General features: G+C 43.7%; 1 protein-coding gene across 3 annotated transcripts; it reads left to right on the forward strand.

The window, feature by feature from the left end:
- Positions 1 to 3088: 3088 nt before the first annotated feature.
- On the forward strand, positions 3089 to 26945 carry hirip3 (HIRA interacting protein 3). 3 transcript variants are annotated; one of them, XM_029635210.2, is made up of 8 exons: positions 3089 to 3637; positions 4600 to 4732; positions 8513 to 8657; positions 9145 to 9843; positions 10011 to 10201; positions 11274 to 11418; positions 12152 to 12250; positions 25678 to 26945. In XM_029635210.2, the coding sequence occupies exons 1-8, from the start codon at positions 3567 to 3569 to the stop codon at positions 25863 to 25865; spliced, it is 1671 nt and encodes a 556-aa protein (XP_029491070.1). In that variant the 5' UTR covers positions 3089 to 3566; the 3' UTR covers positions 25866 to 26945. The 3 variants fall into 3 exon arrangements, with proteins under 3 accessions (XP_029491070.1, XP_029491069.1, XP_029491071.1); XM_029635209.2 differs by having other exon boundaries at positions 3093 to 3637; positions 9136 to 9843; XM_029635211.2 differs by having other exon boundaries at positions 3099 to 3637; positions 4600 to 4720; positions 9136 to 9843.
- Positions 26946 to 26956: the final 11 nt, after the last annotated feature.

Consider the following 26956-nt stretch of genomic DNA (forward strand, 5'->3'; position numbering starts at 1 on the left):
GAATTGCAAAAATCGCTGAAGTTGGAGACTTATCTCCCTCACCAACTTTAAACATCTGCTATCTGAGCAGCTAACCGATCGCTGCAGCTGTACATAGTCCATTGGTAAATAGCCCACCCAATTTACCTACCTCATCCCCATACTGTTTTTATTTATGTACTTTTTCTGCTCTTTTGCACACCAGTATATCTACCTGCACATGACCATCTGATCATTTATCACTCCAGTGTTAATCTGCTAAATTGTAATTATTCGCCTACCTCCTCATGCCTTTTGCACACAATGTATATAGACTCTTTTTTTCTACTGTGTTATTGACTTGTTTATTGTTTACTCCATGTGTAACAGTGTTGTCTGTTCACACTGCTATGCTTTATCTTGGCCAGGTCGCAGTTGTAAATGAGAACTTGTTCTCAGCTAGCCTACCTATTTAAATAAAGGTGAAATCAAATAAATTAAAAAAGCATGAGAAACGGTGTTTAAACCGAAGTTATCTTTGAAAGACAGGGTCCTGAAAAGGGGACATTTATTTTTTTACTGAGTTTATTACCACGCTAACTAGTAAGGTGGCTAGCAATTCGTCAACACCCCCGTCCCTTACCAAACATGGCACTGTTTTACTCCAGGAGTTTGCAAGAGCTGCCAAAGATAACAATAACGGATGTATATCGTCTGGCCAAGACCAGTAGCAAAGCACCGACCTCCAAGTTGAAAAAAGGATTCAAACTTACCTTACCTTTTCAACTATGAAGGTAAGTTTTGCCAATTTGCCTATCAGACCAGACAAGGACGTTTATTCAAAGCTGTAACGTAGTTTAAGACATGCATTTTACAGTAGCTAGCTAACATTTCTCATTTTTTATTCCAAACTGTTTTCGAACAGGGACAAAGTGACGAGAGGTCAGCATAGGGGCTTGCTGCTACAGGTCCATGAGGAAAAATGAGAAACCACAGTTTGAGTGTAGGGTGAAAAGTCAGCTGTTTGTGAGACTACATGCCGGTTACACAGTCAGAGATGAAGCCTAGTCTTAGACTAAGAAGTAACGGTCAATGGAGATCTGCATTAAGAGGCATTGCTTAGTCTAGGACTAGGCTTAACCCATGTCGATGAAACCGTTATTGGTGTAGTAATTGTTCAGTTGTCTTCCTTGCTGTTTATGTAAGCTCTTATGTTGGACGCATTAGATTCAATTTAAACAAGGGCATATACCCTTAATAGAAAAGTTTAAACCTGTATTGCTGTAATGAATTTAGTGGCTGTTGCCTGTTTCGCCAGTCATTTCTGTCTGCTGGTCGTGACACACGAGTGATTTTTATAGTCTAATAATTACATTTTTACATCATAGGTTGTACTTAAGCCCTAAGAACCTGTAACAATGACACATCACTGTTCATGTGTTGCTGGCACTGCATTATGCAACCACACAGTTGCATTACTATTCCAGTCTGCACACAATTCCCAGATGGGAACACCAGTCGTCCCACCTGTGCACAGCTGCACAGAGGCCTAGCAGCAGTGGCATAAGCCAAGAACTATGGCATGTTTTAATAGCTATTCCACATAACATCATACGGTTATAATAACGTCATAATGCTAATAAATTATTTAATGAAAACATAAATTGTCTCATGATTAGATTTAGAATAGTGCCCCTGTACTATCTTTTTACAGGGTCTGCAACCTGGGCCCATAGGAAAAATGACCATCACCAAGCCTACCAAAAAGCGCATGGCAGAAGGAGGGATTAGGTGAGTATTACCTAGTAGCTGGTCATATTCTATTACACTTTGACTATATAAAATTATTTAATTTCAGGTGGTTTCAAGTACATTGTTTAGATTTACTAACCACAGCGACTGCTGTACACTACAGCACCCTTCTTGGAACACTCCCTGACCTCTCAGTTTTCCAGATAGAAGAGGCATACAAGAGCTTTGACCCTCTATCCAAGCCATTGATCTGCAGCATGGGGATATCTGCTGAAAAGCAGATATCCCACTTTGGAAAGGTACCCAGCAGCCTCCAATCACAACGTGACACAGTTCACCATAAGGAGACACCAGCATTCCCGTCACTGCCCCTAGATGGCAACTTTCAAGGCTGCACATTTGTGCTCAGTGAAGACCAGCTTCACATAGTCTCTTCAGGTGAGAGAATAGAGATCCAGTGGTGTTCACTAATTAGAAGGGTGACTGGTACTAATGTGTACATGCAAAAGTTCGTAGGCAGGAAAAACTAAATAAACAAGGGAGAAGCTCCTTTATCTTTCAATTAATGAAAGAGAAACAAAACCAATCTCTGAAATTAATTAATTAAAAATAATTCCGTTAATAATGTTTCTGTCCTCTTGTCTGTGTAAAAAAAACTATTTTATAACATTTTGTTCAGAGTATAAGCATAGGTGTTAATTAACAAATAGACTACAGGGTGTAAGACAATGGATGGTCACAGCAAAAAAAGTTCAGCTGCATTGCAGTAATAGCTCATTGCTCCTTGGCCCATGCCTTCACAAGAAGCCCAAAACTGGGAGTTTTGTGAAAAGGCAAGCCACAGCCCAGATGCAGTTGATGCTTCCCATCGGTGACATGAGGATCTTTTGGACATCGTAGTTATTCCACATCGAAGGTACTGCTCCCTTCAGACGTCGAAGCCCACCATAAGGTTCAATGAAATCTTAATTTCCTAAATTTCAATAAAGATGCCGGAACAAATAACGTTAACGTCATTAGCACTAACGTTAGCTAGGTACTGGTAGCTAACATTGCTAGCTAAAGAGACAATCGAATTACAAAAAACACTAACTGAACGGATAAACAGAATTTTTTTTTTTAAAGCTATAGAAATGTGATTAATATACTGAGGTAATGATTGTTAGTAATTAGATATGTAGATGGGTGAGCCGGTCAAGGATCGATTCAGACTAAGTAGTAAATTTTATGACAAGTAAACAGTTTATTCAGAGTGAAAATATGTAGTACAGCGTAATTACGGCTCTTCCGTTAGTTCGTGTGGAACGGCAGGCAGAGAGAGCGTAAACAGTCAGCACAGCTCTTATATACGTCACAGAAAGTAGGTTGACCCTAGGAAGATCGGATCTCCGGATTGGTTCAGCTGGTTGTAGTCTGTAGTCTTCCGCCATTGGCTCAGTTGTCTGTCCGTCATCGTAGGATCTTCTTCGGGCACACAGTGTTCGGTTAAAAAAGGGAGATTATGTGTGTAATGTGGGAGCTATCCTGTAGGGGACCCCACAGGCTTTACTGTGAAAATACGTTGCTATGTGTTGTCTCAGTTATAACAATGCAATAGCCATGTATTTAGCAGTAGGTTGGTCTCCTGCATAATAGCAATTCTTTACATGATAAAACGAGCGATTTCGGGGCGAGTATGGCTACAATCAGGCTGACTGGAAGCTATGTATAGGGTAGGAAGTTGGACGGAAGTGGGCGTTGCTACGTTGTGCAAAAGTTCTGTTTTAAAATCCACATGACGACACATTACGCTTACGCAATGTTGTGACAAATCTGGAGGGAAAAAATCAAGTAGCAACGTTTTATCTGGCTAATAAATGAAGTCAGCGGAGGAAACACAGATTCGGAGGTTCGTTTCTGGACAACTCGGTGATTGTCCTGACCTAAGGTAAACTCACTTTTGCAGTTTCTTTAGACGAAGTCAAATCATGCATGGAAATTCTTGCTAGCTTGTGGCAAAGGTTTAACATACCATAACCGCTCTTGCGTGGTTGGCTTGCATGTTCCCCAGTTTGCCGTTTCTGCTCTCTAACGCCCAGGGCCCGGTTTCCCAAAAGCTAAGTTCATCATTAGAACCATAGTTAAATCTCGAGCTGTTTCCCTAAACCATCTAAAGTTGCACTTACACGCTCATTAATTACCGATTGCCTCAACCCACTCGAATGCCTCGTTCACAATACCCATAAGCACTATTCGTTATTTTTGAACGACTCTTTTTACTGACTGGAAAGTTATTTTTTTCTGAATGACTCGTTCATAAAAGGCGAGTCTGTATAGAAGTCTGTATTGAGGCCCCCGAAGGGTGCAGTGGTCTAAGCACCTCATCTCAGTGCCTTAGGCGGCACTACAGTCCCTGGTTCGAATCCAAGCTGTATCACATTCGGCCGTAGGGCTGCGCACAGTTGGCCCAGCGTTTTCTTGGTTTGGCGGGGGTAGGCCCTCATTGTAAATAAGAACGTGTTCTTAACTAACTTGCCTAGTTAAATTGAAAAATTCACTCTGCAGAAGTCAGCATTTATACTTTGTGGAGCAGAGCTCTTGTGAAGAAAGTTGTTCTTCTGTGGATTTTATAAGGTGGTTGGCAACCAACTTTAAGTTTAAGGTGCCTTTATTTATTTTTTATTTAACTAGGTAAGTCAGTTAAGAACAAATGTTTATTTACAATGACGGCCTACCCCGGTCTAAATCCTACCCAATAATCTTGTCTCTCTAAGGAAATGAAATACTACATCCCCTGAAGATTTCCCTAGCACTACGTCATATTCGTCATAATGTCAGTTTCCATTCTCTGTTTCATTGAAAATGTATCTATTTCATTCTCTTTTTTTTCCTCCTTACTCTGTCTCCTAGCACATTGACTCTTGGCATTTTAAGAGGGCGGTATTTGGCATGTGTTGGCCGGGACTCACTAAACCAGGAGGACAGACAGTTGATGAAGAGAGTGGTAGAGGAGGAACTGCTGAGGATGCAGGTAAAGATGTTTGTGAGTAGATACGATTTTGTCAATCAATATATCTCCCTCAGACCTGGATCAAATAGGTAAGTACTTGAATTAAACTCAATTTAGTTTGCCCAGTACCATGGAACAGTCTCAAAAGTGCAAAAATTCAGCCTAAATCAAGCAGATTTGTATTTGTAAGTAAAGTTTATGACATGTATTTGACCCAGAGCTGCTGTCCTGTCTTTCACAGTTTGATGCCCCATAACTTTTGATAAAATATTTTCTTTTTCCATTGAGTACACACAGATCTGAAGTGATTGGGTGAAAAGATGACCGCTACAGGTCTTGGGTGGTCAGAAGTGTGGAAGGAATAATTTTGAAGTACATTTCGTTCTTAAATACACTGAACAAAAATATAAACGCAACATGTAAAGTGTTGGTCCCATGTTTCATGAGCTGATTTTCCAGATGCACAAAAAGCGTATTTCTCAAATTTTGTGCACAAATTTGTTGACATTCCTGTTAGTGAGCATTCCTCTTTTGATAAGATAAACCTTCCACCTGACAGGTGTGGCATATCAAGAAGCTCATTAAACAGCATGATCATTACACAGGTGCACCTTGTGCTGTGGGCAATTAAAGGGCACTCTAAAATGTGTGGTTTTGTCACACAACACAATGCCACCAATGTCTGTTTTGAGGGAGCTCGCAATTGGCATGCTGACTGCAGGAATGTCCAACCGAGCTCTTGCCAGAGAATTGAATATTAATTTCTCTGCCATAAGATGCCTCAAGTGGTTTTGGAGAATTTGGCAGTACGTCCAACCGGCCTCACAGCCGCAGACCGTGCAGTTTGTTGTCGTAACTGACTTCAGTGGGCAAATGCTCACCTTCGATGGCCATTGGCACTCTGGCGAGTGTGCTCTTCACGGATGAATACCGGTTTCAACTGTACCGGGCAGATGGCAGACAGCGTTTTTATAGTGTTTGGGCGACGGTTTGCTGATGTCAATGTAGTGAGCCGAGTGTGCCATGGTGGTGTTATGGTATGGGCAGACAAATGATGGACAACAAACAGAATTGCATTTTATCAATGGCAATTTTAATGCATTGTCGTGCCATTCATCCGCCTCCATCACTTCATGTTTCAGCACGATAATACGCAACCCCATGACGCAAGGATCTGTACACAATTTCTGGACGCTGAAAATGTCCCAGTTCTTCCATGGCCTGCATACTTACCAGACATGTCACCCATTGAGCATGTTTGGGATGCTCTGGATCGCCGTGTACAACAGCTTTCCCGCCAATATCCAGCAACTTCACACAGCCAATGAAGATGAGTGGGACGACATTCCACAGGCCACAATCGACAGCCTGATCAACTCTATGCAAATATGTCGCACTGCATGAGGCAAATGGTGATCACATCAGATACTGACTGGTTTTCTGATCCATGCACCTGACTATTTGTATTTTTAAAAATTTGTATTATTTTTTTATTTTTATTGTAGGGTATCTGTGATCAACAGATGCATATCTGTATTCCCAGCCATGTGAAATCCATAGATTAGGGCCTAATGAATTTACAGTGCATTCGGAACGTATTCCCCTTGACTTGTTCCACAATTTGTTACGTTACAGCCTTATTCTAAAATGGATTGCATTCCCCCCCCCCTCAATCTACACACAGTACCCCATATTGATAAAGCAAAAACATTTTTTTAGAAATATTTGCACATTTAAAAAAAAAACTCACATTTACTTTAACATTCAAACCCTTTACTCAGTACTTTGAATCGCCTTTAGCAGCAATTACAGCGTCAAGTATTCTTGGGTATGACAGTACAGGCTTGACACACTTGTATATGTGGAGTTTCTTCCCTTCTCTGCAGATCCCCTCAAGCCGTGTCAGGTTGGATGGGGAGCATCGCTGCACAGCTATTTTCAGGTCTCTCCCGATATGTTCAAGTCCGGGCTCTGGCTGGGCCACTCATGGCCATTCAGAGACTTGTCTTGGCTGTGTGCTTAGGGTCATTGTCCTGTTGGAAGGTGAACCTTCGCCCCAGTCTTGTCCTGAGCATTTCATAAAGGATCTCTCTGTACTTTGCGCCGTTTATCTTTCCCTCGATCTTGACTAGTCTTGCTGCCACTGATAAAAAAATCCCCACAGCATGATACTGCCACCACCATGGTTCACCATAGGGATGGTGCCAGGTTTCCTCCAGATGTGACACTTGGCATTCAGGCCTAAGAGTTCCATCTTGGTTTCATCAGACCAGAGAACCTTGTTTCTCATGGTCTGAGAGTCTTTGGGTGCCTTTTAGCAAACTCCAAGCGGGCTGTCATGGGCCTTTTACTGAGGAGTGGCTTACGTCTGGCCCCTCTACTATAAAGGCCTGACTGGTGGAGTTTTTCAGAGATGGTTGTCCTTCTGGAAGGTACTCCCATCTCCACAGAGGAACTCTGGAGCTCTGTCAGAGTGACCATCGGGTTCTTGGTCACTTCCCTGACCAAGGCCCTTCTCCCCGGATTGCTCAGTTTGGCTGGGTGGCCAGCTCTAGGAAGAGTCTTGCCGGTTCCAAACTTCTTCAATTTAAGAATGATGGAGGCCACTTTGTTCTTGGAGACCTTAAATGCAGCAGACATTTTTTTTGTACCCTTCCCCAAATCTGTGCCTCAACACAATGCTGTCTCGGAGCTCTACGGATGATTCCTTCAACCTCAAGGCTTGGTTTGTGCACTGTCAACTATGGGACCTTTATATAGATTGGTGTGTGCCTTTCCAAATTATGTCCAATGAATTTACCACAGGTGGACTCAATCAAGTTGTAGAAACATCAAGGATGATCAATGAAAACAGGATGCATCTGAGCTCAATTTCTAGTCTCATAGCAAAGGGTCTGAATACTTATGTAAATAAGCTATTTCTGTTTTTATTTATTTTTTATAAATGTCTTAACCTGTTTTTGCCTTTTCATTATGGGGTATTGTGTGTAGATTGAGGGCAAAAAAAATGTGGGTGTTTTTTGTGTGAATTTTACCCCGTTTTCTCCCCAATTTCGTGGTATCCAATTGTTTAGTAGCTATTATCTTGTCTCATCGCTACAACTCCCGTACGGGCTCGGGAGAGACGAAGGTTGAAAGTCATGCGTCCTCCGATACACAACCCAACCAAGCCGCACTGCTTCTTAACACAGCGCGCATCCAACCCGGAAGCCAGCCGCACCAATGTGACGGAGAAAACACCGTGCACCTGGCAACCTTGGTTAGCGCACACTGCGCCCGGCCTGCCACAGGCGTCGCTGGTGCGCGATGAGACAAGGATATCCCTACCGGCCAACCCCTCCCTAACCCGGGCGACGCTAGGCCAATTGTGCGTCGCCCCACGGACCTCCCAGTCGCGGCCTGGGCGCGAACCCAGAGTCTCTGGTGGCACAGCTGGCGCTGCAGTACAGCGCCCTTAACCACTGCGTCACCCGAGAGGTCGAGGGAACATTTTTTTAAATCCATTTTTGAATAAGGCTGTAACAATGTGAAAAGTCAAGCGGTCTGACTTTCCGAATGCTCTGCATTTCAATTGACTGATTTCCTTGTGAATTGTAACTCAGTTAAATCTTTAATTGTTGCGTTTTTATATTTTTGTTTAGTTTATTTCGGATGAGAAGTCACTACAGTTTTCCAGTCCCAATTACATTACAATCATGTTATTGCTCCTGGTAGGTGCTGCATGCTGTCACGACAGTCCCGAGCTGTTGCATTTATCTCGATTCGAGCTGGTTTCGATTATAATCTGACCTGGGACCTCTGCCTCTCTCTCAGGGCAGTGACAAAGAAGCCATTATCCACGTTACTCCGACGCCTCTCCACAACAAACGGAAGAGGGGTGAGGAGGAGGAGAAAGGAGGCAGGACCAAAGCAGATGGATCCAAGGCAAAGAGATCTCGGCTTCAGTCGGCCCAATCAGGTCATTTCCAATAGTAGTGGCCCTTGGGTGAAATTCTCCTCACTTAAAACGGCACAGAACTGTTAACAAAAATGTCTCCGTACTATTTATTTATATTAAGCTTCTTTTTTTTTTATAAATGTCTGAAAATGTATATTATCCAATAACTTGAGTTAGTGTGTTGCAACTTGTCCACAGCTCAACTTATATTATGTGCAGTCCCATCTAAGTTTTTAATTATAGCGGTGCAATGAAAATGCTGCCCTTCGTCATAGTGAAAGCCCACAGTGTGTGCTGCGGTTCATATTGCTGGTCAAATATTAACTTGAGACACATTTATTCAGATTTGTGTGAACCATGCCTATTATGAAGTTGAGACTCATCCCATGATTTGTTTTAAAGAATTAAGACTTACCATATCTGTGATAGCCACAAAGGTATTTTAAGCAATATTTTCTCAATCTAATTTGGACATTTTATTTCCTTTAACTATTTTAAGATTCCCCAGATTCTGGACTCGAGAGAGTGGGAAATGGAGAAAGGCAGATGGCGGAAGAAGAGGAGGGGAAGGACATGGGAAGTGTTGAGCAAGTTTCCCAAATCGGCACCAAGAAAAACAAAGGGGGACACAAAGGAGTACACAATGGTGGGAAGACTGAAACTAGCTCAGAAAGTGATGTTGAGATCAAAACGGTGAATCGGAGGAAGAGAGAACATGACTCCCAAATCGGCACCAAGAAAAACAAAGGGGGACACAAAGGAGTACACAATGGTGGGAAGACTGAAACTAGCTCAGAAAGTGATGTTGAGATCAAAACGGTGAATCGGAGGAAGAGAGAACATGACTCTGAAGTCGAGGAAGAAGATTTTGAGGAGAGCAAAAAGAGGAAACGAGATGAAACCCACAAACAGGAAAAGGACAAAGTCAATTCAGAAAGTGACTCTGAAGAGGATAAAAAAAGAGCGGGGGGAAAAGAAAATGTGGATGTGAAAGTGCAGAGCAAGTGTTTGAAAAGGAGGGAGAGCAAACCATTGCAGAGAAGAGAAAGAGTGCAGGTTGTTGGGAGTGACTCGGAGCACAATGGAGAGGCTGAAGTAATGGCGCAGAAAGGGGTAAAAATACAAAGAAATGACAACGACTCCAGGTCAGAGAGTGAGGGAGAAAAGAATGACGATGCATCTTCAGAGGAAGCCAGCGGGGGAGAGGGTGAGTTATCAAGTGGGTGTGTTCATGAGCGTGCATAATGTGTCCTAGTAAAGGCCCAAACATAGTGAAAAATCCAGGGATAGGATACCATTATGTAGCCCCAATGACAAGCGTTCAAGTAATGTACTATTTTCCCCCTCCCTAAAGTAATTTTTCTTCTTTCTCAGATGAAACCGAAGAAGTGATGGCTAAGACGAAGGATGAGCCAGCCCAAGACTCTGACTCTGGCTCATCCCTCCCATCATTGGAGGACGAACAGGAAAGTGAGGTCAGGCCAGAACAGGTGAAAAAGAGGAAGTCTGTGGCGAAGCGGCCAATAAAGGGTGAGAGCAGTGAGAGTGGATCCAAAGGTGGAAAGGTGAGGCCAGTGGCTTCTATGCCAACACACTTTCACATTCGCAATGTACCTGGTTCAGACCTGGTTCAAATACTGAAGTAGTTCTGAAGGTATTGGATCAATATAATACGCAGTATGATGAAATTACAAGCCAAAGGCAAGGTGGAGCTACTGCTATATTGCCCATGCATCCCCAAATCCCTTCTGATCTATACAAAGTGTTGCCTGGAAACCCAACGTTGAATTGCATAGAATTCTTGGTTTTGGCAGAAGTTAGCTTTTTGAATCGGGAAAGTTTCCCATCCTGACCTCTACAAGCCAGAATGTTTAATAAATATAATTTGAACATTGATGTAATTATACTTTCCTGTGGATATATTGTCTTGCATTCCCTACCACCAAAAGGACCAACTGAATGAACAACCGGTAAAGTTAAAATATAATTTTATTCAACATTCTGATTTGTAGGGGTTGTAAGAGGAAACTTGCCTGACTCAAACGCTAATTTCTGCCTGACGAAGAATTCTATACAATTTTATGTCTGGTTTCAAGGCAATATAAAGTGTAGAGGCAAGTGGCTCTTTCTGGAGTCGGCCTTACATGGAACCCAAACTGGCTGCGCGCGTGTGCCATCGTGCATAAATGTATTTTGTCCCCATACACCAAACGCGGTCATGACATGCAGATTAAAATATCTGAACCAATTACTTTAATTTGGGGACAGGTCGAAAAGCATTAAACATGTATGGCAATTTAGCTTGCACATGCTAGTTAATTTGTCCTATTTAGCTAGCTTGCTGTTGCTAGACAGTGTGTCTTTCAATCACCCACGTGGGTATAACCAATGAGATGGCACGTGGGTACCTGCTTCTATAAACCAGTGAGGAGATGGGAGAGCGATCTGCGTCAGAAATAGAAATGACTTCTATTTTAGCCCTTGGCAACGCAGACGCTCGTTGGCGCGCCCGAGCACTGTGGGTGCAAAAATTTAGTAACATATTTTCCTACATTTATTTTGCAACGCGAGTGGTGTAGTCAGGGTATTAGCCTAGGCTAATCCTGGAAAAATGTTCTCCATCCATGTAACATGAAGGACAACACGGCGGTAGCCAGGCTGAAGCGTTACATCGCCCTCTGTGGTGTGAGACGGAACTACAAGAAGCTCCTGGATGGCTGCTGCTCCATCAAGTCAAAGGTGGCTGTGCTGAAGAGGGAGCTTGAAGAACTGGGTGTCAAAGGTAATTGGGGGGGCAGGGGAAATGAATTTAAATTCTCTCATTTGGTCCGTATGCCCTCGCTCACTCCACCAAATTGAAAATATTTCAATTGACTGAATAGGTTGTACGCAATAGCTCCATGTAGCCTTTCAATTGGTTAAAGGGCAAATCCACTATATTGTTTACACCTATGTGATACTTTTAAAGTCCTGTTTATACCTAGCGCTAATATGTGTCCTTTGTCCTGATCTTGTCAACATTCTGATTGTGCACACATTTTGACATACACATGGTATAAAAATGTTTCTGTCCACAGTGCCGCATTGTTACCAGATTTCCAGGACCCTGCCTGTATGCATAATTGTTTTAATAATATATGTATTTAAAGACTCTTATTGATGTTTTAAGTCAATGGTGCCACCTGTCAATGATTTGAGGGTGAGGTGACGATGATTTAAATGGCTTCACTGTCCAGATGCGTCTACACTTGTAAGTATATCCAGACACGATGCGTGCCTGACTACCTCTAAGTGTGATCAGATCTTCCTAATCACCATCGGATCACAATGCGTCTTTTAATCCACCTATATAAAAAAAATTGGGGACAATCAGAATGTGGACAAGATTAGTACGAAGGACACATTAGCACCAGGTATAAACGGGGCTGATATCCGTGAGGTGGAGTGAGCCATGGTGGCATTGCTGGACAGTGGAAACTTGCTGGGGACTAATGGCTTCCGTCTCTCCCCCTCAGGCCAGCCTTCTATAGAGAAGTGTAAGAAAGCCAGACTTAAGAGAGAGGAGGCTCAGGAGTTGGCAGACCTAGATGTCTGCAACATCATAACTACACAAGGTGACATTTTCGCCCACTCCTTAATCAACTGCTTGCTTCTAGATCTTAGCTGATTGCATACCCTGACCATGCACTCTGATTGGCTAGGTGGATATTTTTCTGTTCTATTGCTTTAATAGTCTTATCCAATCTTCTCCATCTTTGTTTCAACTTTAGGTACAGGGAATACTTGTTGAAGCACAAACTGTAGCTCTGAAATCAAAATGTAGATCAAATGAACAATAAAGTTAGACTGGTTGTAAAAAATTAAACCTAAAGTAGCAATAAATAGGGTGTCTGAGGGTCCTTAGTCTTAAATTCATTTCAGATTTTTAAAGGCTAAGTCTAAATGTCATCAATTTAGTTTTCAAAGGTCTTAAAACATGCGATGGAGATGACTACATTGTTTGTTATATTGTGCTGCTGCTTAATTGTTGCCACCATGCCCATTTTATTTGTTTACATCAAATAATACTCGAGGTGCACTTTCAAGATGGGGAGCCCTCCACATGTGCACTTCTGTGTGTGCGAGTCTGGCCATTGCCAGAGGGGGGAAAGAGAAGAGATCAAGGTAGCCTATACAATTTGATAGACCACAAGATTAGCTAGAGTTGTCCTCTTACCAGATACATTTTGCCTACGTTGGTGATAAGGCTACACAATGTTCCTGCAGATTTTTTGGTGTTCTTAAACCATTATTTTTTCAACAGTAAGGTGCATTAACCTGCTTCCTGTAATGAAAGCATCTGCCCCTATTTCGCTTCTCTCGCACTCAGTCTCCCCCTTTGCACACAGAGTAAAAGGAGAGTTGCAACTCTAGTTAATGCTGTAAAAACTACCACCATAACTGTTAACGTACCAGCATTTACACCCGGTGCACATGACTGTAAGAGAGACTGACTAATGGGCCCCAATTGGCCTATTTAGTGTCACCATGTAAGTCTGTGAGTGTTCAGACTTATTCTTTGACAGGTGTTGCTCGTATTTTGCGAAAGGAGAACAATTACGTGATTCGATATATTGAACTAAGTCCTGTGCATAAGCTATACATTAATATAGTGACACGGTAGGAAAGATGGTTCAGAAACTTGGGAACCAAGCTCGAGTTATCAGTGTGGCCCTGTCACCTGGACATGTTGAAATAATACCTTCAGGCTTCTGTCATAACTGTCCATTTATTGGAAAGAAATGGACAATTTACAGGGAGCAGTTTGGAAAAAACGAATCCCGTCCGATTTGTCCTCTGGAATAACTAATCCTGTGCAAATAAGTCTTTGGCTTTATGTTGCAGCTTCAGCAACACAGATTTTTTTAGATGAACTAACTTCAAATTAATGACTTGGGACGTCGGGTTTGATACGAAAGCTTCTTTTAGTAAGAATACTTGTTCACGTTACATTTAACAACAATTGTTTTGGTACAGAGTGGTGCAGGTAAAATGCTGTCGGAAAGTCAGCCACTCACTAGCACCTGCACATAATTGGCGCGTTATCACTCATTCCTCTCGCAAGGCATTCTTGGACTTGAAGTCAAAAAGCGTAATTCAACACAACCCAATACAATTACATATGCAAATAAATCTAAAGAAATATATTTAGATACAGCTCAAAGAATAAACTTAAACATTACCTCTAACACATTAAAGTTACAACACGGACAGAGCGATAAACACTTTGTTCTGTTGTGTTGAGGAGAGAGGAAACAGGTGCTAGTCAGTCACTCTGTCTTTAAAAAAAAAAAATCGATTGCTGGTTGGACTCACTCCTCATTTGTATGACTTAATTATTTAATCAAACCATGTGCTGAATGCATCAGACAAGCTCCGTGAATATAGTTGATTAGAACGCATAGGATGTGTCAGTATATGAGGAAAATACACGTGGAAAAATGTAGACCAATCGATTGGTTGAAATATTGTTTGGGGTGGGGGAAAGCCCTAATTTGAGAAGACGTGCCAGCGGAGCGGAGCGCGACATTTGCTGTGTATACATCAAGTAGCCTATATAGGCATACCAATGGAAAGGTTTTGTCGGACATTACATTTACTGTTCAATCAATTGCATGGCTATCTAGCAACAATATCATATTTAAAGTAAATACACACCTGTATTTGGGGAGTTTCTCCCATTCTTCTCTGCAGATCCTCTCAAGCTATGTCCGGTTGGATGGGGAGCGTTGCTGCACAGCTATTTTCAGGTCTCCAGAGATCGGGTCCAAGCTCTGGCTGGGCCACTCAGAGGCTTGTCCCAAAGCCACTCCTGCATTGTCTTGGCTGTGCGCTTTGTGTTGTTGTCCTGTTGGAAGGTGAACCTTTGCCCCAGTCTGAGGTCCTGAGCGCTCTGGAGCAGGTTTTCATCAAGGATCTCTCTGTACTTTGCTCCGTTCATCTTTTTCCCCCGATACTGACTAGTCTCCCTGCCGTTGAAAAACATCTCCACGGCATGATGCTGCCACCATGCTTCACCGTAGAGATGGTGCCATGTTTCCTTCAGACGTGACGCTTGGCATTCAGGCCAAAGTGTTCCATCTTGGTTTCATCAGACCAGAGAATCTTGTTTCTCATGGTCTGAGATTATTTTGGTGCCTTTTGTTCAACTCCAAGCGGGCTGTCATGTGCATTTTACTGAGGAGTGGCTTCCATCTGGCCACTCTACCATAAAGGTTTGATTGGTGGAGTGCTGCAGAGATAGCTCTCTCATCTCCACAGAGGAACTCTGCAGCTCTGTCAGAGTGACCATCGGGTTCTTGGTCAACTCCCTGACCAAGGCCCTTCTCCCCCGATTGCTCAATTTGGCCAGGCGGCCAGCTCTAGGAAGAGTCTTGGCGGTTCCAAACTTCTTCCATTTAAGAATGAGGACACTGTTCTTGGGGACCTTAAATGCTGCATACATTTTTTTTGTTCCCTTCCCCAGATCTGTGCCTCGACACAATCCTGTCTCGGAGCTCTACGGACAATTCCTTCGACCTCATGGCTTTGTTTTTCCTCTGACATGCACTGTCAAGTATGGGACCTTTTTAAATAGACCGGTGTGCCTTTTCCAAATCATATCCAATTATTTGAATTTACCACAGGTGGACTCCATGTTGTAAAATCATCTCAAGGATGATCAATGGAAACAGGATGCACCTGAGCTCAATTTTGAGTCTAATAGCAAAGGTTCTGAATATTTATGTAAATAAGGTATTTCTGTATTTTGTTTGCCCCCAAATTTCAGAAACTGTTCATTTTATCATTGTGGGGTATTGTGTGTAGATTGAAGATTTAAAATTTTAAAAAATCATTTTAGAATAAGGCTGTAATGTAACTGGTAAAAAGCCAAGAGCTTTGAATACTTTCCGAATGTACTGTACTTAGTTACATATGAGAAAATCTGTCAATTGAAGTAAATAAGAGGCCCTAATCTAAGGATTTCACATGACAGGGAATGCAGATATGCATCTGTTGGTCAAACACCTTATACAAAATTGGGCCTCATAACGGGCTTCAGGATCTGGTCACAGTATTTTTGTGCATTCAAATTGCCATTGATAAAATGCAATAATGTTTGTTGTCTGTAGCTTATCCGTCACCATGGGGAATTCTGTTCACAACATTGACATCCACAAACTTCTCGCTCACATGATGCTATACACATGGTCTGCGGTTTTGTGTCCGGTTGGACATACTGCCGAATTCTCTAAAATGACATTGGAGGCGGATTATGGTAGAAAAATTAACATTCAATTTTCTGACAACTTTGGTGGACATCTCTGCTGTCAGCATGCCAATTGCATTCTCCCTAAACTTGCGACATCTGTGTCTCAACTGCATATTTTTAGTGGCCTTTAGTGTCCCCAGCACGAGGTGCACCTGTGTGATTATCATGTCAATTTTGTCACGTGTGCTAAATACAGCAGGTGTAGACCTTACTGTGAAATGCTTCATTACAAGTCCTTAACCAACAATGCAGTTCATGAAATAGAGTTCAGAAAATATTTACTAAATTAACTGGAAAAAAATAACACCGTAACAAGGCTATATACATGGGTACAGGTTAGTTGAGGCAATTTGTACATGTAGGTAGGTGTAAAGTGACTATGCTGCTACTCGCCGTTTATTATCTATGCAGTGTAAAAACAAAGGGGTGGGGGGTGTCGTCAATGTAAATAGTCTGGTTGGCCATTTGATTAATTGTTCAGCAGTCTCATGGCTTAGGGGTAGGAGCTTTTTGGAACTGGACTTGGTGCCCCGGTACCGCTTGCTGTGTGGAAGCAGAGAGAACCGTGTATGACTGGGTGGCTGAAGTCTTAAACAATTTTTTGGGGCCTCTCTCGGACTCAGCCTAGTATATAGGTACTGGATGGCAGGAAGCTTGATGTACTGGGCCATATGCACTACCCTCTTTATTGCCTTGCAGTCAGATGCTGAGCAGTTGCCATACCAGGCGGGGATGCAACCGGTCAGGGCTCCCGAGTGGCACAGCAGTCTAAAGGCAATAAAGACTACAGTCCCTTGTTTGATTCCTGTATCACATACGGGAATCAAAGCGTCGTCTGAGTTTGGCCGGGGTAGGCTGTTATTGTAAATAAGAATTTGTTCTGAACTGACTTGCCTAGTTAAATAAAGGTTGAATTTGTTTTATTTTAAATGCTCTCAATGGTGCAGCTGTACAACTTTTTGAGCATCTGGGGACCCATGCCACATCTTCTGTTTCCTGAGGGGGAAAGGTGTTGTCATGCCCTCTTCACGACTTTCTTGGTGTGTTTGGACCATAATAGTTTGTTTGATGTAGACGCCAAGGAACTTAAATCTCTCAACCCGTTCCACTACAGCCCCTCTGTGAATGGGGGTGTGTGTTCATCCCTCCTTTTCCTGTAGTTCACGATCAGCTTCTTTGTCTTGCTCACGTTGAGGGCTACCACCGTTGTGTCGTCATTAAACTTAATGATGATGGTGTTGTAGTCATGCTTGGCCACGCAGTTGTGAGTGAACAGGGAGTACAGGAGGGGACTAAGCACACAACCCTGAGGGGCCCCCGTGTTGAGGATCGGCGTGGCAGATGATGTTGCCTACTCTTAACACCTGGAGGCATCCTTTCAGGAAGTCAAGGATCCAGTTGCAGAGGCAGTTGTTTAGTCCCAGGGTCCGTAGCTTAGTGATGAGCTTTGTGGGCACTATGGTGTTGAATGCTGAGCTGTTCAGCATTCTCACGTACGTGTTCCTTTTGTCCAGGTGGGAAAGGGCAGTGTGGAGTGCGATTGAGATTGCGTCATCTGTGGATCTGTTGGGAATTGGAGTGGGTCTAGGCTGTCTGGAAGGATGGTGTTGTGAGCCATGACCAGCCTTTCAAAACACTTCATACTGACAATCACAAGCCTAGCTTTCTTGATTAATAGAGGTGTGCCCCAAGGTTCCATTTTAGCTCCTGTGTTATCGATTTTTATTTTTTTATTAACAATTTGGGAAATGGGATGCAACCAGCAAAGTTACATCTATATACAGTCATACACTGCTCAAACAAATAAAGGGAACACTTAAACAACACAATGTAACTCCAAGTCTATCACACTTCTGTGAAATCAAACTGTCCACTTAGGAAGCAACACTGATTGACAATACATTTCACATGCTGTTGTGCAAATGGAATAGACAACAGGTGGAAATTATAGGCAATTAGCAAGACACCCCCTCACAGACGAAAGCAGGTTCACACTGAGCACATGTTGCAGAGTCTGGAGATGCCGTGGAGAACGTTCTGCTCCCTGCAACATCCTCCAGCATGACCGGTTTGGCGGTGGGTCAGTCATGGTGTGGGGTGGCATTTCTTTGGGGGGCTGCACAGCCCTCCATGTGCTCGCCAGAGGTAGCCTGATTGCCATTAGGTACTGAGATGAGATCCTCAGACCCCTTGTGAGACCATATGCTGGTGCGGTTGGCCCTGGGTTCCTCCTAATGCAAGACAATGCTAGACCTCATGTGGCTGGAGTGTGTCAGCAGTTCCTGCAAGAGGAAGGCATTGATGCTATGGACTGGCCCGCCCGTTCCCCAGACCTGAATCCAATTGAGCACATCTGGGACATCATGTCTCGCTCCATCCACCAACGCCACGTTGCACCACAGACTGTTCAGGAGTTGGCGGATGCTTTAGTCCAGGTCTGGGAGGAGATCCCTCAGGAGACCATCCGCCACCTCATCAGGAGCATGCCCAGGCGTTGTAGGGAGGTCATACAGCGCACGTGGAGGCCACACACTACTGAGCCTCATTTTGACTCGTTTTAAGGACATTACATCAAAGTTGGATCAGCCTGTAGTGTGGTTTTCCACTTTAATTTTGAGTGTGACTCCAAATCCAGACCTCCATGGGTTGATAAATTTGATTTCCATTGATAATTTTTGTGTGATTTTGTTGTCAGCACATTCAACTATGTAAAGAAAAAAGTATTTAATAAGAATATTTCATTCATTCAGATCTAGGATGTGTTATTTTAGTGTTCCCTTTATTTTTTGAGCAGTGTAAATTCATGTGCTCCTTCTCTGGTTCAGGCTGTTGACAAGCTCCAGACTGCTTTTCAGTCACTGCAGGCCTCCTTTTATGGTCTTGAATGTACAAATGTACTTTTACCAGAGCTAGAACTCTGCTAGAGAACGTTAGCATTGTCACATCTGGTGATTTGAAAAAGTGGCATCCTACAAATACCTAGGCATTTGGTTGGATGACAAGTTGTCCTTCAAAGTTCATGTGGATAGTCTTGTGACAGAGCTTAAATTGAAATTGGGTTTTTATTTTCGTAACAAGGCTTGCTTCCCGCTTATGGCTAGAAAGAAGCTTGTTCATGACACTTTTCTCTCTGTAATTGATTATGGTGACTTGTATATGCACGCAACCTCCGTCTTACAGAGACTGGACTCTGTTTATCATGCATCCTTGCGCTTTATTACAAATGCCAAGTCACTCACCCACCATTGTACAAATGGTAGGTTGGACCTCGCTTTATATGTGCAGAAAGATCCATTTGTGTTCATCTACAAAGCCCTTTTGGGTAAACTCCCTCTACCTCTGTAGTCCTGGTCACCACCAGCAGTTACCTTACCCGGTCTGCTACGTGGTTGCTACTTAAAGTCCCCAGGACATTCACAGTATTAGGCAAGACTGCCTTCTCTGCTTGTGCACCAATCGCATGGAATAATCTACAATCCATGCTTTATCTAGATATGATAGTGCCACCGAATGAATTTAAAATATTGATGGGAGACTCTGTTAGAGAGGAGTGTAAAATGCTTTATTTTTAGGCTGTATCATGTTTTAATGATTTGTTGCTGTCTTCTTGGCCAGGTCTCTCTTGAAAAGGTGACTTTTCCTGTTTAAATAAAGGTTAAATAAAAAAATACTTAAATTCAATTACACCAGATAGGACAGAATGACCCTAGACCCCTGGGCCAACAACGCAGGATATAACCCTACTTTGCCAAAGTACAGCCCACACACCACTAGAGTGATATCAAGACCAAGTTACTACCCTGAGACAAGGCTGAGGTCAGCCCATGAAGATCTCCCCCACCGCATGAGCCTGAGGAGGCTTTAAACAGGACAGGAAGATCACGTCAGTAACCAAATCCACTCAAGTCGAGTATAACGAAAAAAGCCTGACATTACACCCCCCCCCTAAAGACGGCATGGCAGAGCACTCGTAAGCCAGTGACGTGTCCCTCTTAATAGGTTCAAAGACTCCCAGTGGAGAGAAGGGAGCCAGCCAGGCAGAGACCGCAAAGGCGGTTCATCACTCCAGTGCCTTGCTGTTCACCTTTGCACCCCTGGGCCAGACGGCACTCAATCACAAGACCTACTGAAGAGATGAGTCTTCAGTAAAGACTTGAAGGTCAAGTCCGAGTCATCGGCATCTTTCACATGGATAGGCAGACCATTCCATAAAAATAAGGGAAAGCCCAGACTATAGTTATTTGCTCACTGAATAAAGGCATTATTAAATTGTACTTTTTGGTTGTAGGCTAATGTTCTAATGTTATAGCATAATACCTCCATGAGAGCTACTGGGTGTGTAGACTTTTTGTTCCAGCCCTACTCGAAACACCAGATTCTACAAATCAACTGCTCAACTGGACCTTGTTAAGCTGACTTGGATGTGTTTGAGCAGTGCTGCATCAAAAGCCTGCACACCCAGTGGCCTAGCTCTTCAGATGAAGAGTTGACCACTTGTTTTATACTATAACAGTTTATTTTTTTATTTGACCTTTATTTATTTAACCAGGTAGGCTAGTTGAGAACAAGTTCTCATTTACAACTGCGACCTGGCCAAGATAAAGCATAGCAGTGTGAACAGACAACAACACAAAGTTACACATGGAGTAAACAATTAACAAGTCAATAACACAGTAGGGAAAAAAAGAGTCGATATACATTGTGTGCAAAAGGCATGAGGAGGTAGGCGAATAATTACAATTTAGCAGATTAACACGAGTGATAAATGATCAAATGGTCATGTGCAGGTAGAGATACTGTTGTGCAAAAGAGCAGAAAAGTAAATAAATAAAAACAGTATGGGGATGAGGTAGGTAAATTGGGTGGGCTATTTACCAATGGACTATGTACAGCTGCAGAGATCGGTTAGCTGCTCAGATAGCAGATGTTTAAAGTTGGTGAGGGAGATAAGTCTCCAACTTCAGCGATTTTTGCAATTCGTTCCAGTCACAGGCAGCAGAGAACTGGAAGGAAAGGCGGCCAAATGAGGTGTTGGCTTTAGGGATGATCGGTGAGATACACCTGCTGGAGGGCGTGCAACGGGTGGTTGTTGCCATCGTGACCAGTGAACTGAGATATGGCGGAGCTTTACCTAGCATGGACTTGTCAATGACCTGGAGCCAGTGGGTCTGGCGACGAATATATAGCGAGGGCCAACCGAATAGAGCATACAGGTCGCAGTGGTGGGTGGTATAAGGTGCTTTAGTAACAAAACGGATGGCACTGTGATAAACTGCATCGAGTTTGCTGAGTAGAGTATTGGAAGCTATTTTGTAGATGACATCGCCGAAGTCGAGGATCAGTATGATAGTCAGTTTTACTAGGGTAAGTTTGGCGGCGTGAGTGAAGGCTTTGTTGCGGAATAGAAAGCTGACTCTTGATTTGATTTTCGATTGGAGATGTTTGATATGAGTCTGGAAGGAGAGTTTACAGTCTAGCCAGACACCTAGGTACTTATAGATGTCCACATATTCAAGGTCGGAACCATCCAGGGTGGTGATGCTGGTCAGGCGTGCGGGTGCAGGCAGCGAACGGTTGAAAAGCATGCATTTGGTTTTACTAGCGTTTAAGAGCAGTTGGAGGCCACGGAAGGAGTGTTGTATGGCATTGAAGCTCGTTTGGAGGTTAGATAACAGTGTCCAAAGGAAGGGCCAGAAGTATACAGAATGGTGTCGTCTGCGTAGAGGTGGATCTGGGAATCGCCCGCAGCAAGAGCAACATCATTGATATATACAGGGAAAAGGGTCGGCCCGAGAATTGAACCCTGTGGCACCCCCATAGACTGCCAGAGGACCGGACAACATGCCCTCTGATTTGACACACTGAACTCTGTCTGCAAAGTAGTTGGTGAACCAGGCAAGGCAGTCATTAGAAAAACCGAGGCTATTGAGCATGGCTGAGGTGCACCCGTGACCGGCTCGGAAACCAGATTGCACAGCGGAGAAGGTACGGTGGGATTCGAGATGGTCAGTGATCTGTTTGTTGACTAGGCTTTCGAAGACCTTAGATAGGCAGGGCAGGATGGATATAGGTCTGTAGCAGTTTGGGTCCAGGGTGTCCTCCCCCTTTGAAGAGGGGGATGACTGCGGCAGCTTTCCAATCCTTGGGGATCTCGGACGATATGAAAGAGAGGTTGAACAGGCTGGTAATAAGGGTTTCGACAATGGCGGCGGATAGTTTCAGAAATAGAGGGTCCAGATTGTTAAGACCAGCTGATTTGTATGGGTCCAGGTTTTGAACATCTGCTATCTGGATTTGGGTAAAGGAGAAGCTGGGGAGGCTTTGCCAAGTAGCTGCGCCGGGGGGCAGTTATCGATTATCATGGATTTATCAGTGGGGACCGTGTTACCTAGCCTCAGTGCAGTGGGCAGCTGGGAGGAGGTGCTCTTATTCTCCATGGACTTTAGTGTCCCAGAACTTTTTTGAGTTAGAGCTACAGGATGCAAATTTCTGCTTGAAAAAGCTGGCCTTTGCTTTCCTGACTGACTGCGTGTATTGGTTCCTGATTTCCCTGAACAGTTGCATATCGCGGGGACTATTCGACGCTATTGCAGTCCGCCACAGGATGCTTTTATGATGGTCGTGGGCAGTCAGGTCTGGAGTGAACCAAGGGCTATATCTGTTCTTAGTTCTGCATTTTCTGGAACGGAGCATGCTTATCTAAGATGGTGAGGAAGTTACTTTTAAAGAATGACCAGGCATCCTCAACTGACGGGATGAGGTCAATATCCTTCCAGGATACCCGGGTCAGGTAGAAAGGCCTGCTCGCAGAAGTGTTTTAGGGAGCGTTTGACAGTGATGAGGGGTGGTCGTTTGACTGCGGACCCGTAGCGGATGCAGGCAATGAGGCAGTGATCGCTGAGATCCTGATTGAAGACAGCAGAGGTGTATTTGGAGGTCCAGTTGGTCAGGATAACGAGGGTGCCATTGTTTACAGATTTTGTACCTGGTGGGTTCCTTGATGATTTGTGTGAGATTGAGGGCATCTAGCTTAGATTGTAGAACTGCCGGGGTGTTAAGCATATCCCAGTTTAGGTCACCTAACAGAACAAACTCTGAAGCTAGATGGGGGGCGATCAATTCACAAATGGTGTCCAGGGCACAGCTGGGAGCTGTGGGGGGTCGGTAGCAGGCGGCAACAGTGAGAGACTTATTTCTGAAGAGAATCATTTTTAAAATTAGTAGTTCGAACTGTTTGGGTATGGACCTGGAAAGTATGATATTACTTTGCAGGCTATCTCTGCAGTAGACTGCAACTCCTCCCCCTTTGGCAGTTCTATCTTGACGGAAAATGTTATAGTTGGGTATGGAAATCTCAGAATTTTTGGTGGCCTTCCTAAGCCAGGATTCAGACACGGCAAGGACATCAGGGTTGGCAGAGTGTGCTAAAGCAGTGAGTAAAACAAACTTAGGGAGGAGTCTTCTGATGTTGACATGCATGAAACCAAGGCTTTTTCGATCACAGAAGTCAACAAATGAGGGTGCCTGGGGACATGCAGGGCCTGGGTTTACCTCCACATCACCCGCGGAACAAAGGAGGAGTAGTATGAGGGTACGGCTAAAGGCTATCAAAACTGGTCGCCTAGAGCGTTGGGGACAAAGAATAAAAGGAGCAGATTCCTGGGCATGGTAGAATATATTCAGGGCATAATGTGCAGACAGGGGTATGGTGGGGTGCGGGTACAGCGGAGGTAAGCCCAGGCACTGGGTGATGATAAGAGAGGTTGTATCTCTGGACATGCTGGTTGTAATGGGTGAGGTCACCGCATGTGTGGGAGGTGGGACAAAGGAGGTATCAGAGGTATGAAGAGTGGAACTAAGGGGGTCCATTGTAAACTAAAACAATGATAACTAACCTGAACAACAGTATACAAGGCATATTGACATTTGAGAGAGACATACAACAAGGCATAAAGTAATCGCAGGTGTTGATTGGGAGAGCTAGCTAAAACAACAGGTGAGACAACAACAGCTAATCAGTTAACACAACAACAGCAGGTAAAATGGCGCTGACTGGGCAGAGAGGGTCAGATTAACTACACACAGAGCCTGAGTTCGGGGCTGGGGCCGACAGATAAAAAAATAAATAAACAGAATGGAGCACCGTGATTAATAGACAGTCCAGCAGGCATCAGCTATGTGGCCAAGTGATCATAGTGTCCAGAGGGCAGCAGTAGATGGAACAGGGGAGCCGCCACTACGCTAGCACTCGGGCGACACAGCGTTTAAAGTTAGTAGTGTCTGCTCCGACGGCGGTCGGATGAAGGCACAGCGGATGGAGTATTCGTCGGCAGACCATTCGTGGTGGTGCGGCGGGGCGCCGTGTCGACAGAGAAGCCAGATGGCAAAAGAGGTATTGTAGAATTTAGTTTGCTAGCCGGGAGATGCGCCTGGCTCACGGCTAACTGGTGCTAGCTTCGTGGTAGTGGCGTTAGCCACTATAGCCAATCGGTAGCAGCGGTGAACCGGTGCCAAGGTCCAGTTTACAGCAAGGATCCGGTGGAGTACTGGGCTCTAGCCGTGTATGAGTGGGGTTCGGGTGAACAGCTGAGTAGGCCGGGAGGTGGGCCTCAGGGATAGCTTCGATACTGGATGCCACGGTGAGTGCAAACTAGCTGTGAGCTAGCTAGCTGCAAGCTGTGCGCTAGCTAGCTGCAAGCTAGCCGTGAAGATCAGAAGTAGTGGTCCAGGGATTACGGAAGGAATCCGGCGTTGTTGTGGAGAGACAGTCCGATACTGGTAGACTGGCGAGTATTATCCAGGCTAAAAACGGGGCTGGTATCTGTGCGGAAGGTAAAAGCCGCTAACAATGACTAATAAATAGCTTGTAGCTAATTAGCTGGTTAGCTTCTGGAGGTTCTAGAAGGTGTTCTAAAGTTTTAAAACATTAAAATAATAGCGATACCGTATCACATTGGGTGAGGCAGGTTACCGGAAGGTATAATAAAATAAAAAATCGAAAGGAGATTGAAAATAAAGTTGAAATATAAATACACGAGACACGAACAATACACGTCTTCACTGCTACGCCATCTTAGATTCTCAAGTGCTGTATATTTTACTTTAAGGCTTTGTTTTCAGTGGTATCGTTATGGTATTGAGTATCATTATAGCTGGTATTGGTATCGAAGCCAAAATTCTTAGTTTATGATCTAACTAATGATTTAGCCAATTGGAGTAGCCTAAGCAAATGCAGATGGGCAACCTCATACTTCAGCCATCTATAGCCTAGCCACTATGCTATTACATCCGTTAGGCTACAGGAGAATGCTCATTGCTAAAGTAGCACACCTGTCTGAGGCTATAGCCTTTGACACAAGAGCCATCCCTAAACATATGGGAATATTAGCAGGTGTGTGGCACGCCGACCTCAATTTTTATTAAATTGTATTCAAAATGGCATTCAAGATCTTAAGTCTCTTAAATTCAACTTCATGGAACCTGCAGATACCCTGAATAAAATCAGATGCTATAGGCCATGCAAAAATGGGTCTCTAAACAGGATTTAAAAACCTCAGTGGTATCTGCCTCTCTTACCGGACAGGGTAAATTACCACTGATATAATGACACTGCTGCTAACTACTAACTCAACAAATCAATGTGTCACTTTGTCTATTAATGAAGACAAAGTAGTAGGGTAAAACCAAAAATGTTCACATTGATGGACGTACTATTTGATAAATTAACTACTAATGTTCTCCCTCTCTCAGGTCGTCCAAAGCGGAGAGGGGTGTCCATATGGCAGCAACAGTCCTCCCCTCCATCCTCTGCTTATACGCGTGTAGTCAAATCAAGCTCAGACAGTGAAGAGGACAGTCACGCAGGCAGGGGGCGCAAGAGAGCCACAGACTGGAGTAATCTGCAGGGGATCATCAGTGATGACGCAGACAGCAACTGACAGGCTTTGCTCTTCTGGTCAGGAGGATCAAGTTGCCTCCAGACTAGAAGTCTTCTCAGGTCCAAAAAGTTGGACCGGTACCGAAATGGACCTTGGGCTTTCCCACCCGGACCCGATATGCATAAAACATTCTAGACCCGTTCCTGGTCGGCTCCACACCCGATCCGAATGAGAAAAGCAACAGAAAAGTATTCTTTTTTAAGATACTTTATTCTGGAAACGAACCCGACCGGGTATTTGGGTACAGATGGGTCCGTGAAGACCTTCACTTTTGCATTTTCCTCTACACTATGGAAGCTTAGTTGCTGGTTGTTTTACTGCCCATTTTAGCTTAATGTTGTCTGTATGGTTCTCAGATACACATGATTAAGGCCTAGATTCAATCAGACCAGCAATGGCAAACACTTGCATAGCAGATGTTTTGGTGGTGTCAGAGATAGAACTGTGTTTGTGCTGTCAAATCTGTGAGCAGCTGCTGTTGCAGTCATTGTCACAAAGCCACTGGTATTAAAGTTCACAATGAGGAAGTGTCGGCTATATAGAAATAATTACACTCAAATTGAAAATCATTAACGAAATAATGAGGATTTCTATCATCCTAATCGAGGTGTGGATTACATCTCACATTCCAGTGTTCGAACTTGTAAACCAGGCTGAATGGGATTTCTGTTATGAGCGACTCCGTGCAGCCAATGGCAAAGTCCACATTAGGTGTAATGCTTGGAGCCACTTGTGGATTTGACAGCTTTAAAACAGTTCGACCTCTGACACCACTTGCTTTCTAAAGCGGATCTGATTGAATAGAGCCCTAAATCTGTTTCTTCCCTCATTAAAACACTTAGTTGTAGGCTAAACAAACCTTTGCAATATAAGATTTTGCCTTAATTGCCATGTACAAAGAAAAAAGGTATATTCTTGTATATAGGTACGCAAATATGACTTTTCCTTCTATTGCCGTACAGTTTGAGACACGTTAGGTTAGCTGTTGAGTCAAGTGTGTGATTTATATTACTATTAGTGCTGTGTTCTGTTCCATTTAAGTCATGATTCAATAAAGCTTTAGATTTGTATAAATGGTAAGCGTGTTGTCC

Source organism: Oncorhynchus nerka, linkage group LG26 (genome assembly GCF_034236695.1).
Source record: "Oncorhynchus nerka isolate Pitt River linkage group LG26, Oner_Uvic_2.0, whole genome shotgun sequence".
Taxonomy (NCBI): Eukaryota; Metazoa; Chordata; class Actinopteri; order Salmoniformes; family Salmonidae; genus Oncorhynchus; species Oncorhynchus nerka.

Bases quoted from the DNA above. Each gene is read 5' to 3' on its own strand.
- hirip3 (XM_029635209.2), top strand. From the start codon at position 3,567: ATGAAGTCAGCGGAGGAAACACAGATTCGGAGGTTCGTTTCTGGACAA. The intron at 9,844-10,010 runs GTGAGTTATCAA...CTTCTTTCTCAG, and splicing joins GGAAGCCAGCGGGGGAGAGG to ATGAAACCGAAGAAGTGATG. The intron at 12,251-25,677 runs GTGACATTTTCG...TCCCTCTCTCAG, and splicing joins CAACATCATAACTACACAAG to GTCGTCCAAAGCGGAGAGGG.